At 36.5% G+C, this 19116-nt stretch overlaps 1 protein-coding gene across 2 annotated transcripts in view; it reads left to right on the plus strand.

The window, feature by feature from the left end:
- DNAAF6 (dynein axonemal assembly factor 6) overlaps window positions 1-19116 on the plus strand; it is a 43941-nt gene that overhangs the window by 4453 nt on the left and 20372 nt on the right. Inside the window, exons 2-5 of one of the 2 annotated variants that reach the window (XM_059911184.1) lie at window positions 1496-1636; window positions 5658-5730; window positions 12871-12976; window positions 15920-16016. In XM_059911184.1, the coding sequence (XP_059767167.1) occupies window positions 1499-1636; window positions 5658-5730; window positions 12871-12976; window positions 15920-16016 (414 nt within the window). In that variant the 5' untranslated portion in view covers window positions 1496-1498. The remainder of the gene's footprint in view (window positions 1-1495; window positions 1637-5657; window positions 5731-12870; window positions 12977-15919; window positions 16017-19116) is intronic. The other variant, XM_059911185.1, reaches the window with a different exon arrangement.

Genomic DNA, 19116 nt, shown 5'->3' on the forward strand with positions numbered 1-19116 from the left:
TCCATAGCAGACAACCAGACCATACTGTGAGAGAAGATTGTTTTAATCGGCTCTTATTTCACCTTTTCCAATTTAATGAGTTTTCAATGTAATGAGTTTTATCATTAAGTTATTCGACATCATTATTAGTTTAAAAGATGTAGCCCAGAGTCACAGAGCTAGGAAGTAAACGATAGATACAAATCTAAGCAACATGACTCCAGAGCCCTTACTCTTAACCACTATGATATACTTGCCTCTGTGCTAGATCAATAGGGCAATTTAACATTTGTTTCATACCCTTGACATCTCTGATAAGCATTCAGATCAGTTTTCCTTTTAAAAAGGAAAGTCAAAATAATGGTAAAATATAATAGTAAAACAAAAGATTTGTAAAATGCCATTTACATGCAGATTGATTTTGACAGGTGATTGTACCAGCACACTTTTGAGAATTCCTTTGTATTACTGTTCTAGGCACAACACAAAAATTGTAGTGGATCATTTAATAAAAGCACTAAAGAAATGCTTCCTGTGAATTAATTTTATAAAATAATGTTCAAAAAATATCAGCAGAAGTGTAGAAAAGATTCCTATTATATTTATGCCCAAATCACTAACAATAGGCCTAATTCTACAGTCTTTATTCAGGTTATTCATTAAAGTTTGACACTCCCAAGATTTTTAAAGATCCTGAATTCCTACTCCAAATATAACGGTAGAGATTATTTAAAAGACTGATGTCTGGTTGGTAGGATTACAAGTAGTTGTGATTCTCTTATTTCTACTTTTAATGTATTATTTCCTAAAGTTTCCACAATAGACATATATAGTATCACTATTATAATCAGAAAAAAACAATTTATTTTGTGTGAACTTTCACTAAAGTTAATGAACCAACCCACTAGAGGTCTCAAATAGCAATATAATGCAAGGCAACATCAAGGATTGATTAAAATTTTAAATAAAGCAGAAGATACCGGCCTGCCTGAGGCAAAAGTGTGAAATGAGTAAAGTTCCTTGAGACATTCCCCCCAACAAACATCCTTTTCAGTTCACTGAATAGGAATATACAAGCTAGACAGCATATATTAGACAGATAAAAAGGTAGTCCACAAAAGTATGTTTCCAAATAATAATGTACATTCTACGTGACACTGACATACCCTTTCTCTTGAGGTAGAGTTTAAGGATGTGCATTTTTAACTAACTCCCCAATTGACTCTTAAACACACTAAAATCTGAGAACCACTATGTAGGTGCTCAAGAAATGCTTGTTAGATTGAGCACGAAGTTTTAATAAAGCAAGCTGAATACTTGCGTTTACTTGCTGCCCCAGGTCTGTGCGTCAGCAAAATACATATATTTGAAGGAGTTTACAAGGATTTTCAAGGAGGAATAAGAGATAATGGAGTGACCCAGGGAAAGAAGGGAGATATGACAACTTAGAAAAATCTTCATGTCTTAAATAAAATAGAAGACTAAAATACCTCTTTCTGATTATCTTCTTCCTCAGAATATGGAATCTGAAAATGCAGAAGCTGAAAATATGGAATCTGAAAATATGGAAATTGAAACCATTTCCTCAGTTTCAGCTCTGCAGGCTCTCTCTAAGCTGCTTTATCCGGAAGAGGATGACTTTGAGTCCGGACAGGTGGTAATATACCTACAGATGAATTAGTTCTGATCACACTAAGTTGTGAAACTGTATTTGAACAACTTGTTCCAACCTTGCTGTGGGAGCAGGGCTCTGTCATCTAATACATTCACAGGAGGTTGCAGGACTGATTATGCATGAGAGTATAACCTCTAGTACATTTCTAGCAAACGTAATTATATTTTTTCTAAACTACCTGAACACTGAATAAGAAAAGAGTTCTGTAACTATGGTAGCAATAGCCACATTTCAAAATGTTTGTCATTTATATTTATGGCCAAAGAATGCTTGACAACCATTACAAAGAGTGGTAGCTAGGATTTTTAAGCCTAGACAATATTTCTATAAAACAAATAATTTTAATTAGACAGTATTAATTAGGGCCCCCAAACCCTTAATTTTTAAAAATTTGTCTACACATGAAAGCAGAACAGAAAATATTTTGAGCCAAATAAGGGGACAAACTAGCTTCAGCCTATTAAAATTGGCTTCTGGCTACATGCTCAGATAGAGCTGTGGAATCTAATTAGTTGAATAGCATTTGGGGTCAGGACAGGGAACCTCAGGGAGGCTTGCAGCAGCAAGATGGGCTTCATTTTGGGTAGGACAGTTGCATGAATTGACCTTTGCCCATTCCACAGTCACTGCCAGTAAGCTCAGAATACTCAAAATACTTCCATGTAACGCCCTGCTCTCCATTCTCCTCCTCCTTAGATATTAGCAAACCTTGGCTATCAGACTGCCTATGTGAAGGCAAACAAAATTTGCGGCAGAAGTTTCATACTATAGGTGCTTCCCTGGTGGCACAGTGGTTAAGAATCCGCCTGTCAATGCAGGGGACCGGGGTTCGAGCCCTGGTCCTGGAAGATCCCATACGCCGCAGAGCAACTAAGCCTGCGTGCCACAACTACTGAGCCTGCACTCTAGAGCCTGTGCTCTGCAACAAGAGAAGCCACCGCAGTGAGTAGCCTGCGCACCACAACGAAGAGTAGCCCCCGCTCCCTGCAGCTAGAGAAAGCCCTCGCACAGCAATGAAGACCCAAGGCAGCCAAAAATAAATAAATAAAATAAATAAATTTATATAAAAAAGTCTCGTACTATAGCAGAATATATTAATTTGCTTTAAACCATTTTAATGTTCTTTGTTATCATGACCAGTTTACCGTGAATAAACCATCTCCCATGAACATACATATCAATTTTCTCCTCCCCAAATTCTTTTTGGCCATAGTGTGGAAAGACAAGTAGCATAATCTAAATAGGCAGCCAATCCAGTGTCAACCAGATTGACACTGGATGAGCTTCCACCCTCCAGGAAGAAGTTACGTGGAACAGGGCAGAATCAAATAAGACATGCAATGGAAATAAAATTTGTGGAGGAGGGGAACTGAGTCAGCTTGGAGCCAGGATTAGGAACCAAGAAGTTTTAGTCGGAGAATTCTTAGTAGAGGCCAAAGAAGGAAAGAAAAAGCAGGCCATTAGTAACAGCATTGAATATATACAACAAATAGGACACAGAAGAAAAAGTTAAGTGCAATATATCAATAAGTTTGGGAAGGCAAACTCGTTTTTGCTACCTTAACTGAAATAGAATGATAAATCCTGGGAAAGGTAAAGTTATGCCATATAGAAAAAGTATAGAAAAGGTAAAGTTATGTCACATAGAAAAAAGTATGTCATATAGAGAAACAGCGATCCGGAATAAAGGGAAGTGGAACTTGTAACTAGAACAGATTCAGAGATAAGAATTTCCCCTGGTTACAAAGCCTGTTTCCTTTGGCATTTATGTATGGAGATGTTTATTTGCATCTAGAGGTGTTTCCAGGGGAAAGATGAGTGCTTATGAGAATAGAGAGACTAGAATCATTTTACCAAATTGTACAATATATAGAGGAAAATTACTATAATAATGTATGATTCTGTATATCTGGGTTATAAGCAATTTTGAGATAAGTGGTCATTCAGACACCACAGTACAGATATCATTAGAGGATATAGAATTGGGGTATCAGAACAGTGGGAGAAAAATTAATGTTTGTAATGAACTATTAAATTTTCCAGGAGAGAAACGGCTTTTCATTTTTTAACATGTATTAATCTTGGGAACTGTGGAACGATTACAAGAGCGAAGTGTTTTTGAAAATACACTCACTGAAAACAGCATTTAGAACTGTTGCATACACATTGGTTTATTTACACTATCCCCACAAAGAATTGTTAAGAATATAGGAGATTGGGAAGAGAGTATGTTGTCTCACGAGGGGATCTTAAGACCTTGGGAAATAAGGTTTACCACTCTGCACAGACAACGTAACAAGGATGTTCTAACTCTCTTACATATTGCAAAGTGGCATGAATTGCAATGATAAATTGCTCAGATAATTGGATGTAGATTCATGGTAGAGGCTGAAATGATATTCTTATAGAAACAATTGCCAGATGGTTTTTAATGTTTTTATTACCCTGATCCATCTTTTCACTTGAAAATTTTATTTTTAATCATTTATTTTCATTAAGTTAATAAACTGAAACTCCTCCTCTGTTCTGATATACTGATCCAATCATCACTGTCCATGGAAAGCATACCAATTTTTGTCAGGAATGTTCAAGTTTTTATTTCTATGGATTTTAATTTGCTGTGGAAGGAAGCACTCAACAAAACAAGAGGCCCTCAGGTTCCAAAAAATGCTTTACCCTGATTGACTGTTAGTATTATTAATATTCTGGTGATTAATAACTTAAGAAAAGCACTGCAAGTTTATATGACTTTAGTGATTTAAAAGAAAAAAATGTACAGAATATTGTCTTGGGATTTTCACATAAAAATGCCTGTAACACCTTAACAGCAGACATAGCACTTTTGAAGCACCTTTTGGAAAGCAACGAGTTCTGTCTCAGAAACCGTTGAGATGTTACAGATTAATTTCTAATTTATAGCTGTTGGAATAATTTAGCATAAAAAAGACACAGATGAGCTTTTCCACCAGCTTCCAAGGACAGACCCTATTCCTCTTGCCCAAACAGGACATTATAACTTGTGTACCTGTCTGAAGTCTTGGGAGATAAGGGCAGGGGCCTGGAAAAGGAGAGTTGGAGGTGCTAGTTTGCCAGGACCATGCGATAAGAAGTTTTGACTGCCAGCAATGGAGTGAATTGGAGCTGCAGAGTCTGACATCAGCAAGAACAATTAGTAAAAAAAAAAAAAAAAATTGGGATTTTCTTGAAGTATCGAAGAACTCCTGACAGGGACCAATGAGGTGGTTGCCACTATACTCAGCTGAAAAAAGAAAACTGTTCTTCTACTGGTGAGACAGGGGCAGTATGTCTGCTGTCCCTGTCCCATACAGGGGGTATGTCTGCTCGTACAGAAGATGGCAAAATAAACCTGAACTTGCATGAAGACTGAAGTGGTTCAGCATGTATTTGACACTATTAATTTGGGGTTGCTGTTTAAATCCAGTAGTTCAGTGTCATGAGGTGATGGGACGAAGAAGTATTTCATATCCACAGTGGAAAGAAGTAAAAGCTATTATCAAGACTTTTGAATGAGTTGTTTGATGTCTAAATACTTAGACTCTATTTAGTGGTTTGTTTTTATTTCTAGAAAACTTTCCCATACTTCTGTCCCCCATCTAACTATGACCAGACAACTGCCAAAACCCAAAGGGGTCGATGCTCTTATTCTAACACTGGGTTCTAACCTTCAAAGAGATGAATGTGGCTCATTCCCCTATCCCCAAGAATACATGATTCACTGGGCTGGAACTGGGGATTTAGTCTGATCAAAGATCAATTCTGCCTTGGGGTCTATTAAAGCAAATACTTTTTGAAAGGACAAGGAAAACACATTCAAAATAATACTTGACATCTGTCTCTTGGTTATATAACAACAATGGATAATTAAACTGGGAAGCTTAATGAAACTGTAGATGGAAAGCTTATCAAATTTAAAGTATTACTGGTCATGTAAGTTATACAAGTAGTAATTACAGAATGTTGGACTTTTTTTCCTCTCCTCCAGTCAAATAGTTCATCTGCAATGGGAGCCATGGGTCCTGGGAATATTGGACCACCAAAAAGAGAAGCGCTTAAAGGTAAGTTATTTAATAAAGCATATAGATCAATATAATCAGTATAATCTTTTCTTTGGGAGCAAAATTATAGGGAGAGTAATACTAACTAACACTAGCGCTTATCAAAGATGAACTCAAATAATTGTGGGAATGATGAACAACTATTTACATATAAAGATGTTGTTTTTACTCTAGTGTTGCAGGTAAGTTGTTTTTCTAGTAATGGAAATTAATTTGCCTTGAGTTATTCACATTTTTTGGCATATTTCCTGAGATGGAAAACCAAGAAAGTCACATGTGGTTAGATAACTTTTTTATTATTTAGGATCTAGTTACCACAACACTTAACTCCGTCACGTTTTATGCTGCTATATTCTGGCAATTTCACAGAATTCATTAATTCATTCAATAAATATTTGTTGAGAGCTAATTATGTACCAGGTAGAATGATCATCTCTGAGACTACAATGGAGATCAAAATAGAAAGGGTCCCTGCCCCCATTGAGCTAATAGTCCTTTGGAGAACACAATGAAACAAATAACTACACAATTTTATCTTATGTTGAAAAGCTAATAAATTAAAGCCCATGGGGTAACTTATAAAGTCACGGGTCCAGTAAACTAGAATAAATATTTTTTGGGTGTTTTCCCAGCATTTTGGCCTATACATTTTCACAGAGTTGAACATTTTTCACATCTTTAAAAATATAGAAATCTGAAATTCTGTTGGTCATGATCACAGTTGCCAGAGGGTGGACAGGGAGAGGAAATGAAGTACTCTCATCAATTTAGGTAATTGTAAAAGATTTTGTCTGGAAAAATGTTTAAAATAATGACTAAAATGAGGTCTGAGTGGACAATTTTTAAATTTCAGTTATTCTACATACTCAAGAGTCTATTTGCCTTATTCAAGAGATATTCACTTCACAGAAGACTAGTTCAAATTTGGATGTATTTCTGTGCTGCCTGTATTTCTGATAATGTAGGTCTAATAATCTCTAAATTCTAAGAACAATGAGTCATATGTAAAACATTATATATAAATCTGTAACTATGCTTTACAAAACCCATGCTAGATGGAAGCAGATCATTTCAAATGAACTGGCAGAATTGAAAACCTGACAATCAGGTGCATTTCTGGGAACACTTAACAGTAATCAAAATAATGTTCTGCACCTAATGTGGGTCTCCATTTGCTGCCGCAACAGTTGGAACAAATGTAAGCTGGGTTTAGCATGCCTATTTACTTTCTTTTTTTTTTTTAACATCTTTATTGGAGTATAATTGCTTTACAATGTTGTGTCAGTTCCTGCTGTATAACAAAGTGCATCAGCTATACGTATACATATATCCCCATATCTCCTCCCTCTTGCATCTCCCTCCCACCCTCCCTATCCCACCCCTCTAGGTGGTCACAAAGCACCAAGCTGATCTCCCTGGGCTTTGCGGCTGCTTCCCACTAGCTATCTATTTTACATTTGGTAGTGTATATATGTCAATGCCACTCTCTCACTTCGTCCCAGCTTACCCTTGCCCCTCCCCGTGTCCTCAAGTCCATTCTCTACATCTGTGTCTTTATTCCTGTCCTGCCACTAGGTTCTTCAGAACCTTTTTTTTTTTTTTTTAGATTCCATGTATATGTGTTAGTATACGGTATTTGTTTTTCTCTTTCTGACTTACTTCACTCTGTATGACAGACTCTAGGTCTATCCACCTCACTACAAATAACTCTAATTTCATTTCTTTTTATGGCTGAGTAATATTCGATTGTATATATGGGCCACATCTTCTTTATCCATTCATCTGTTGATGGACATTTAGGTTGCTTCCATGTCCTGGCTATTGTAAATAGAGCTGCAATGAAAGTTGTGGTATATGATTCTTTTTGAATTATGGTTTTCCCAGGGTATATGCCCAGTAGTGGGATTGCTGGGTCATATGGCAGTTCTATTTTTAGTTTTTTAAGGAACCTCCGTACCCTTCTCCATAGTGGCTGTATCAATTTACATTCCCACCAACAGTGCAAGAGGGTTCCCTTTTCTCCGCACCCTCTCCAGCATGTATTGGTTGTAGATTTTTTGATGATGGCCATTCTGACTGGTGTGAGGTGATACTTCATTGTAGTTTAGATTTGCATTTCTCTAATGATTAGTAATGTTGAGCATCCTTTCATGTGTTTGTTGGCAATCTGTATATCTTCTTTGGAGAAATGTCTATTTAGGTCTTCTGCCCATTTTTGGATTGGCTTGTTTGTTTTTTGATATTGAGCTGCATGAGCTGCTTGTAAATTTTGGAGATTAGTCCTTTCTCAGTTGCTTCATTTGCAAATAGTTTCTCCCGTTCTGAGGGTTGTCTTTTCGTCTTGTTTATGGTTTCCTTTGCTGTGCAAAAGCTTTTAAGTTTCATTAGGTCCCATTTGTTTATTTTTGTTTTTATTTCCATTTCTCTAGGAGGTGGGTCAAAAAGGATCTTGCTGTGATTTATGTCATAGAGTGTTCTGCCTATGTTTTCCTCTAAGTTTTATAGTGTCTGGCCTTACATTTAGGTCTTTAATTCATTTTGAGCTTATTTTTCTGTATGGCGTTAGGGAGTGTTCTAATTTCATTCTTTTACATGTGGCTGACCAGTTTTCCCAGCACCACTTATTGAAAGGCTGTCTTTTCTCCATTGTATATTCTTGCCTCCTTTATCAGAGATAAGTTGACCATATGTGCATGGGTTTATCTCTGGGCTTTCTATCCTGTTCCATTGATCTATATTTCTTTCTCCCAGTACCATACTGGTTTTGTGCTTTGTTTTTGTGCCAGTACCATACTGTCTTGATTACTCTAGCTTTGTAGTATAGTCTGAAGTCAGGGAGCCTGATTCCTCCAGCTCCGTTTTTCTTTTTCAAGATTGCTTTGGCTATTCAGGGTCTTTTGTGTTTCCATACAAATTGTGAAATTTTTTGTTCTAGTACTGTGAACAATGCCAGTGGTAGTTTGATAGGGATTGCACTGAATCTGTAGATTGCTTTGGGTAGTATAGTCATTTTCACAATGTTGATTCTTCCAATCCAAGGACATGGTATATCTCTCCATCTGTTTCTATCATCTTTAATTTCTTTCATCAGTGACCTATAGTTTTCTGCATACAGGAGTTTTGTGTCCTTAGGTAGGTTTATTCCTAGGTATTTTATTCTTCTGGGTGCAGTGGTAAATGGGAGTGTTTCCTTAATTTCTCCTTCAGATTTTTCATCATTAGTGTATAGGAATGCAAGAGATTTCTGTGCATTAATTTTGTATCCTGCTACTTTACCAAATTCATTGATTAGCTCTAGTAGTTTTCTGGTAGCATCTTTAGGACTCTATATAGTATCACGTCATCTGCAAACAGTGACAGTTTTACTTCTTCTTTTCCAATTTGGATTCCTTTTATTTCTTTTTCTTCTCTGACTGCTGTGGCTAAAACTTCCAAAACTCTGTTGAATAATAGTGGTGAGAGTGGGCAACCTTGTCTTATTCCTGATCTTAGTGGAAATGGTTTCAGTTTTTCATCATTGAGAATGATGTTTGCTGTGGGTTTGTCATATATGGCCTTTATTATGTTGAGGTAGGTTCCTCTATGCCTACTTTCTGGAGAGATTTTATCATGAATGGGTGTTGAATTTTGTCAAAAGCTTTTTCTGCATCTATTGAGATTATCATATGGTTTTTATCGTTCAATTTGTTAATATGCTGCATCACATTGATTGATTTGCATATATTGAAGAATCCTTGCATTCCTGGGATAAACCCCACTTGATCATGATTTATGATCCTTTTAATGTGCTGTTGGATTCTGTTTGCTAATATTTTGTTGAGCATTTTTGCGTCTATATTTATCAGTGATACTGGCCTGTAGTTTTCTTTCTTTGTGACATCTTTGTCTGGTTTTGGTATCAGGGTGATGGTGGTCTCGTAGAATGAGTTTGGGAGTGTTCCTCCCTCTGCTATATTGTGGAAGAGTTTGAGAAGGATAGGTGTTAGCTCTCCCTAAATGTTTGATAGAATTCACCCATGAAGCAATCTGGCCCTGGGCTTTTGTTTGTTGGAAGATTTTTAATCACAGTTTCCATTTCAGTGCTTGTGATTGGTCTGTTTATATTTTCTATTTCTTCCTGGTTTAGTCTCGGAAGGTTGTGCTTTTCCAAGAATTTGTCCATTTCTTCCAGGTTGTCCATTTTATTGGCATAGAGCTGCTTGTATTAATCAGTCATGATTCTTTGTATTTCTGTAGGGTCAGTTGTTACTTCCCCTTTCTCATTTCTAATTCTGTTGATTTGAGTCTTCTCCCTTTTTTTCTTGATGAGTCTGAATAGTGGTTTATCAATTTTGTTTATCTTCTCAAAGAACCAGCTTTTAATTTTATTGATCTTTGCTATTGTTTCCTTCATTTCTTTTTCATTTATTTCTGATCTGATCTTTATGATTTCTTTCCTTCTGCTAACTTTGGAGATTTTTGTTCTTCTTTCTCTAATTGCTTTAGGTGTAAGGTTAGGTTGTTTATTTGAGATGTTTCTTGTTTCCTAATTTAGGATTGTATTGCTATAAACTTCCCTCTTAGAACTGCTTTTGCTGCATCCCATAGGTTTTGGGCCGTCGTGTTTTCATTGTCGTTTGTTTCTAGGTATTTTTTTATTTCCTCTTTGGTTTCTTCAGTGATCTCTTAGTTATTTAGTAGTGTATTGTTTAGCCTTCATGTGTTTGTATTTTTTACAGATTTTTCCTGTAATGGATATCTAGTCTCATAGCGTTGTGGTCGGAAAAGATACTTGATACGATTTCAGTTTTCTTAAATATATCAAGGCTTGATTTGTGACCCAAGATATGGTCTATCCTGGAGAATGTTCCATAAGCAATTGAGAAGAAAGTGTATTCTGTTGTTTTTGGATGGAATGTCCTATAAATATCAATTAAGTCTATCTGGTCTAATGTGTCTTTTAATGTTTGTGTTTCCTTATTTATTTTCATTTTGGTTGATCTGTCCATTGGTGACAGTGGGGTGTTAAAGTTCTCTACTATTATCGTGTTACTGTCGATTTCCCCTTTTATGGCTGTTAGCATTTGCTTTATGTATTGAGGTGCTCCTATGTTGGGTGCATAAATATTCACAATTGTTATATCTTCTTCTTGGGTTGATGCCTTGATGATTATGTAGTGTCCTTCTTTTTATTCTGCTCTGTGGTAGTTATTTCCACTATTTGATCTTCCAGGTCACTTATCCGTTCTTCTGCCTCAGTTATTCTGCTATTGATTCCTTCTAGAGAATTTTTAATTTCATTTACTGTGTTGTTCATCATTGTTTGCTCTTTAGTTCTTCTAGGTCCTTGTTAAACGTTTCTTGTATTTTCTCCATTCTATTTCCAAGATTTTGGATCATCTTTACTATCATTACTCTGAATTCTTTTTCAGGTAGACTGCCTATTTCCTCTTCATTTGTTTGGTCTGCTGGGTTTTTATTTTGCTCTTTCCTCTGCTGCATATTTCTCGTCTTCTCATTTTGCTTAACTTACCATGTTTGGGGTCTCCTTTTCACAGGCTGCAGGTTCATAGTTCCCATTGTTTTTGGTGTCTGCCCCCAGTGTCTAAGGTTGATTCAATGGGTTGTTTAGGCTTCCTGGTGGAGGGGACTGGGGCCTGTGTTCTGGTGGATGAGGCTGGATCTTGTCTTTCTGGTGGGCAGGACCATGTCTGCTGGTGTGTTTTGGGGTGTCTGTGAACTTATTATGATTTTAGGCAGCCTCTCTGCTAATGGGTGGGGTTGTGTTCCTGTCTTGCTAGTTGTTTGGCATGGGGTGTCCGGCACTGGAGCTTGCTGGTTGTTGAGTGGAGCTGTGTCTTAGCGTTGAGTTGGAGATCTCTGGGAGAGCTCTCGCCATTTGATATTACGTGGAGCCAGGAGGTCTCTGGTAGTCCAGAACTCGGCTCTCCCACCTCAGAGGCTCAGGCCTGACACCCAGCTGGAGCACCAAGACCCTTTCAATCACACGGCCAGGTACATGGGGAGTTTCTTGCCTTTGGGAAGTCTGAGGTCTTCTGCCAGTGTTCAGTAGGTGTTCTGTAGGAGTTGTTCCACATGTAGATGTATTTCTGCCGTATTTGTGGGGAGGAAGTTGATCTCCACGTCTTACTCCTCCACCATCTTGAAGGTCCTCTGAATGGTTAAACTTTACTGCTACTATTGGAGGGACTCCTGAGGAGGCAGGGGGTGGCTGTGGCTCACTGCGGGGACGAAGACACTGGCAGCGACTGCTCTGGCAAGTACTCATTGGTGTGAGCCCCCTATTTACTTTCAAACATTTAAAGATGACATGTAGAAACCCCAGGCATGTGCTCAGTTGACATAAAGGACAAATGAGAGAGATTTTCTTTAGAGCTCATGACTATATGAGGAAAATAATGGATTAAAAATGATCATTGTCTCTACTGTTTTCAGTTTCTTTCACTGATAGTATTTTTAAAGAATTATGTCAGGCTTGCATGGAAAAGGTATCAAGGGGCTTTTATATAGTAAAACACAAGGCAAGATAAAATATTTCTATCCAAATCAGATTGATTGCATGTTTGATTTGTTCTTTTATGTAAAAATATTTTACATATGATCCTATTTGTTTCTGAAAAAATGTGTAATATTTCTTTGCCTATATGTTGTATATAATATATATTTTATACACAGTATGTTATTTTATGTACTAAATATTTATATATTATATGTTTTATATGTGTATGTACACACATATATATATATATATTTCTGTAGATATAGATATAGATATACACACATATACAGAGAGAGAGAGAGAGAGAGAGAGAGACTGGAAAGATGTACACCAGAATGCTATCATTGATCATCTCTGGGTGGTTAGATTGTAGATTATTTTATTTTCTTCTTTTTGCTTATATGTCTTTTCCAAATTTTCTACAATTATTATTACAACTCTTCAATGTATTGGCTGTGTGTTGATTAAAAAATTTAAGTCAACTGTTCCGAATTTAGCTTCCCCGACCAAAAAACAAGCTAGCGATTACAAATAGAAAATATTTCACTTCAGTGATCCCAAACTTAGTGTGAAGAAGAACAGGAGCAATTTCAAGGGGCTAACAGGCAAAAGCTTCAGCTTTATCTTCCCTTTCTTCACAGTCATCCCTCAAACAAGTGATGAAAATAGTGAGCACATCTGGAATCCAGAGGAGGTTCCAGAAGGGGCAGAGCACCATGATGTGTGGGATATTAGAGAAACACCAGAGTAAGTCAAATGAAGCCAAGGGACATGTTTTTTGGGGTTTAAGTTAGATGTGTCATCTGATACCAGTCTATTTTTGACAAGATTCATAATGTAACTTCTACCACATAAAAGATAAAACTATGGTGACACACAGAAGGCATGTGTAATTGATGATTTTTTTCCTTCTAGAGCAGAAACAAATATTAAGACATAATACCTTTCTTTCAGTTATTATCTAACAAAAGGTGAAAAGTAGTCATTTCCATTATCAATTTATATTTAATATCATTTAGTTGTATAATGTGGAAGTAACAGTGGGTAAAACCAGCCCATTAAATTACAAGCATTCATACAAACTAAATTATTATGCCATGTTTTTGTGCCAAAGACGTGCTTTTAATTACTCAGTGTTCCACAATTTCAGTAAAAGGCTATGTTCTCCCACCAATTATCAGCTGTTACCTGGACTAATTTACTAGTTATTTTAGGATTATGTTTAGTATATTGTGCAAGCAGGATTAAAGGCTTCCTTTCTAGTCTTTTCAGTAGGAATAATAAATATGAATTTTAGAATTATCATAAAAGGCCTTTCGTACTAATAAGTGAAATCACTCATACTGTTAAGGATTAAAGTGTGTTTACATACATAATTGAAATTTATGATTACATACACTAAGCTTTAAATATGTATTTTAAAATAAAATCTTGTTTGAATATTTAGAATAGCTTGAAAAACAAAGGCAATATTTATTAAATTATAGTGTGCTTTATAATGTCTTGAAAACGTCTATGGCAAATGTGAGAACTTTTAAAATTCTGACTGTAAAACTGTGTCCAATGTTTAAAAAAAACCCCGATGCTTCTATCTTCTATGTCAGTTCTGAAAATAGAAGCAGTGGGAGACTGCAGATAATTAACTGGAAAAAAAGTATCCAGCTTTCAAATAAACGATATAAAAAAAAGTAAGCCTCATAAAAAAAGAAATCAAAGGGGATTTAAAAACATTTCTGTCTGCATCCTAAGTATGAAGGGAGTGAATCCCAGGTTATGTTTATACAGCGCCCACACATCCCTATGAAAGGTAAGATTTAAGTCATTCATTTGTCACATAGTTTAATGAATGTCAAACATCCATATGTGGCAAGCACCAAATCTGAGTACATTTTTACTTTTCATCCTGATGTTTGATGTTCTGTAGAAAGAATATCCCTCAAAGCTTTAAATGAACAAGAACTCCAGTCAGGATATGAAGAAAATTGCTTTATAAGATTTTTTAATCTTTATTTTCTATCTTATGCAAATACATTTCAAACTGTCCCAATTAGTAAAGAAGAAAATGGGTAAAGAAGGTGAACAGGCAGATCACAAAAGAAGAATCACAAGCTACCACATAAAAAATAATAAGGGCCTGAGCTAAGTCACTGGCCTTGGAGAGAAATATGAGGGTCTTTATTTGAGAGATATTTGAAGGAAGATTTGGTATTTGATTAGATACAAGGAATGAGAGGAAAGCAGTAGCTAGAGCAAATCCATGTGGGAGTCCTGGGCATATAGATCAATATCTTTCTGTTTTGTTTTAACTTGGCTTCACCTTTGTGAAGACCTGGTAGCTGTTACAGTCTATTAAGAAAAAAGTGTCCTATCTCAAATAACTATTTACTGTTAGCCCTGTTCCAACTCAGAGAAGTCCCTCTTTCATCCTTGGGCATTCCTATTTGCAAGTGGTCAGAAGTTCAATGTCTCCAGATACAATTTTCCAACTGCCTACTATATACATTTGCCTGGATGTCCCAAGGTACCTCACACTCCACACACCCTAAACCAAACTCACCATTTCCCCTCCACCTACATTCCCAATCACGGTTAGTGGCTTCACTGTTCACCCAGTCACCCAAGCGAGTAACCTCAGCATCATCTTTGATGCCTTCCTCTCATTCATTATATCTAATCAAATACCAAATCTTCCTTCAAATATTTGTAAATGTTTACTTACTTCATTCCATCTAAAAAGATAGAGTAGGGACTTCCCTGGCGGTCCAGTGGTTAAGACTCTGCGCTTCCAGTGCAGGGGGTGTGGGTTCGATCCCTGGTCAGGGAACTAAGATCCCACATGCTGTGCAGTGCGACCAAGATAAATAAATAAATAAAATGAAAATGAAAAAATAAAAAGATATAGTTCATTATGGCTGGGGGTTTCTATAAACCACTCTATCCCTAGGGTCCCAAATTTGGGGGCAAGGAAAGGTTTGTGAATTGTCATGTGTGAGGTGAAATACCAGGAAAACCTTTCACTGAACTAAGAATTCTGTAGGACTAGATTCTAAACACTATAGTTGTACCTGTGCTGACTACACTACCAGTGTTTCTACTGTAGAATTTTTGAGGTAGAAAACACAATAGAGATCATTTAGTTCAAACCCACCCCCTCCCATAAATTGTACAAATCCGGAAGCTGAGCACATGAGTTTGTGACTTGACCAAGATCACACAGTTAATGACAGAAAGAGTAACTAAACCTGGATTTTCTAACTCTACTCTGAGGCTTAAATTTAACAGAGGAAGGTTTCCATCTATCCATCAAACCCTGGATTATGGGCTCACTATTCTTCTGAGCCATTGTTTTCCAGGAAAGGACCTTCCTTCTTTCTTCTGCTTTTACTCTTATTAGAATCTTATTAGAAGTTCCCTCAATCTATTTTATTTGTATGGCTCTGAAATAGTCAAGCTTTATTTTTAGAAAACAGTGTACACAACATAAATCCTGACAGTGTTAGGTATTTTTGACTGAATTTTTAGACTTTTGTTCCCTTATATTCTGCTACATGCCTGAAAAACTGCAAGCACTTTATTTATTTTGTCCTTTTATTTTTTGTAATAGCATGTCCTCATAAGTTTCAGTTTTCTGCTCTGTGACAGGAAATTGCTCTTTCATTTGAGTCTCTATATCACTGGCTTTTTTTTCAGATATGAAGTTGTGTTCAAACAGCAGGTGGGAACTGAAGATATGTTCCTGGGATTGACCAGAAAGGACCCTTCAACTGCGTGTTGTAAGGATCTAGTGGTAAGCCTCTCCCCTCTTCCCCATTTTCCATTTGACCATTATAGTTAAATTGACTGTTGTATACATAATACCATAGGCAAGGCTGTAAACCCTTTAAAAATAGTGGTTGCTATGTTTGAGGTACTAAGGGAATAATAGGATAGACAGTTTAAAATTGGTAAACGTGCACAAAATAAACTAAGTTTACACATGTGGATAAGATTTACAAATAAACAGAATCATATGACGTAACACACTACTTCTAGTCCTAATAAAACTGCCCAATCTGGACTGAATTTTCTTTCATCCTAGTTCTGTCCCATACATGTCATCTGATTGGTTATTAATTTCTGATGAGTGACAGTCAATCAAAATGAAATATTTCCTTCCCTGAATCTGTCTTATCTCTTGTATCTGTATTTCTTTTAATGACTCAGCTTACATTGGGGGATGTAAAAGGGGATTTTTTTCTTAAATTTTGGATCTGAACTACTGACTTAACACTCTCAAAAGACATCCAAAATGTTACTTGGCTCCCTTATCTGAATGACACTACAGCATGTTGAAGAGCATCCTTTGCCAAGCCACTGTTTCTGTATAATAACAGTAGCGATACCAACAGTATCAATAAGACTTCCTTACTGGGCCTAACCAAGAGTGTGGAATGCAACTCACTTTGGCAATATACACTAGTAATTCTGGTGTTTGGTGCTGGGAATTTATTTTTTGAGATCAGGGGCTGTGCATCTGCATTTTCCCCTCCCTCTCTTATAATACTCTACAACACAGAGTACTGAGGTACCCATAGGAGATGCTTAATATTTTTCCTTAAGCAAAAGATAAATGGATTCTCTCTTTTGCATAAACTTCAGATTTTCTCTTATTAGCAAAATCTAAGACATTCAATTGGATCACATAACATAATGGGAATAGCGTCTTTAAGGACCTCAGGAGATTTTTCAAACTTAATGAGTTAAGGTTTCAAGTGATCTTGAAGTAATTAGCTCCCAGGGTTTTACCAGTAATATTCAAATTTCTCTCTCTTAAATGACTGTAAGATTACGTTTTTGATGTTTGGTATTGTGGATTACTCTAAACTCTAAAGAAATTCTAGGCCCTAAATAAATAAAACTGTTGTGAGCCTTTCCATTTCCCTCATGCAGCTTGCTCCCAGCATTAATAATAAAGGTATGCTGAATGAATAATCTTGGAAACTAAATCACACCTCAGAGTAGGAGTACACAATTTATCTAAAACTCGACACGTATGTACAGAAAAAGACTTGATCCCTCCCTCTAATGAGCTTATAATTGACTGGGGAGACTAAACCAACATAAATGAACCCATTTTATTATTAACAATTAAATTCAGTGTTGACAATTTTAAGTTTGCCAGGAGTTCAGAAGGTTTGGATAAGACATGGACACCTTTGAATACCAGAAACAGATGAAACATTTGTTGGTGCTATGGCACTTCACCACATGTATAGCATTCTTTTTCTCTTTCTTTTTCTTCATACATTCAATCTTTAAATACTACTACATACCAGGCACTGTCCTAAGTACTAGGGATACAAAGACAAATAAGAAACAGTCAATTACCCTCAAGGAATTTACAGGTGATGAGATGGACACCTAACAAATCATTGCAGTTCACTATGGCAAGTACATATTTAGAGGCATATACCAGGTACGTGGTGACATGAAGCAGAAAAGGCAGAAAGGGATCGACACCAGGTGGATAGGATTTCTCCAGTGGACAGCATTCCGAGAAGGGCATTCCAAACAGAGGTAAGAGCACGTGGAAAGGTATCCAGGCATGAAATAGCATGACCTATTTGGGTAAGCATTGAGCATAACAAGAGTAAAGAATAATTGTGGACAGTGGTGTTACTGGTAATCTGTCTCTCAAAAAAGAAAAAAAAAAACAGATTTGCAGCTTGAATTTTATCCTATAGGCATATTAATGAAGACATCCACTGTCATTGCTTAACCCCGCTGGGAAGACTCCGACTGCAGAGGTTGATAACCTCATCTCAAATATTTCTTGCACAATTTTTAAGCTTATTATTCCTGTTAATAATATGGCATTTTTTCAACTCTAAGACATCATCAAATTGTAGATGTGCCATTTGTTTAGTAACATAGGAAAAATAGGTATACTACCACATTAAATATACACACTGATTGTGTGATTCATCCCAATAACAGAAACATAAAAATGTGAGGAAAATAGCACCTTAGAATTGGCTAAATATGTTATTTGGGTCCTGGACCTGGTCTCTATGTAACAATCTGACCCAGAGACTTTAAGAAGAAGCCCTCTGCTTAAGCTGAGGACGGTAATAGGAACACAAACAATCTGTTTAAATACAAGGGCTGATTTGGGGTTTAAAAATTTACAAGAACCACCTTTCCTTTACCCTCCCCAGACTCCAAATAAGAAAGCAAGATTTATGAGTCCTAAATCAAAGTGTTGATCCTAAACAAAATTCTGAGTTAAGAATATGTATGTCTTCAGCAAACCTTCCATCTTTTCCTTCTAACCCCAACCCAGAGAGTTCCATTATCCAAATTATGCCTGCTGCTCTACTCCTGAGTTTGTAGTTACCAAGCTTCCTGTGCCTTAATCTATATTTGGGCATTTTATTTTCTAAATAAAAACTGTATATATTTAAAGTGTACAATATGTTGATTTGATATACATATACATAGTGAAATGATTTCTACAGTCAAGCTGATTAACATATCATCTCCTCACATACCATTTGTGTGTGTGGGTGTGTGTGGTGATAGCACCTGAAATCTACTCTTAGCAATTTCCCAATATTCAATACAGTATTATTAACTATTGTCATCATGCTGTACATTAATTTTAGAGATAGAACTAGGCCAGTGGTTTGCAGGTTTGTTTTGTTTTGTTTTTAGCTGCCAACTCTTTTCTTCAAACAAAATTCTGTGAGAAAGCCTAACATATAAAACACGTACTACTGCCTTGGTTAAAAGGGTACTATCATCTATGAGACAGCTCCTAGGAGAAAAACTGAGGCTCTTTGGAACACAGTTTGAAAGTGTTGATTTAGACTTTCCTCCTTACATTACAGTTGGGAAAATAAGGTCAT

The sequence above is a fragment of the Balaenoptera ricei genome, chromosome X, assembly GCF_028023285.1.
Source record: "Balaenoptera ricei isolate mBalRic1 chromosome X, mBalRic1.hap2, whole genome shotgun sequence".
NCBI classification, from domain to species: Eukaryota; Metazoa; Chordata; class Mammalia; order Artiodactyla; family Balaenopteridae; genus Balaenoptera; species Balaenoptera ricei.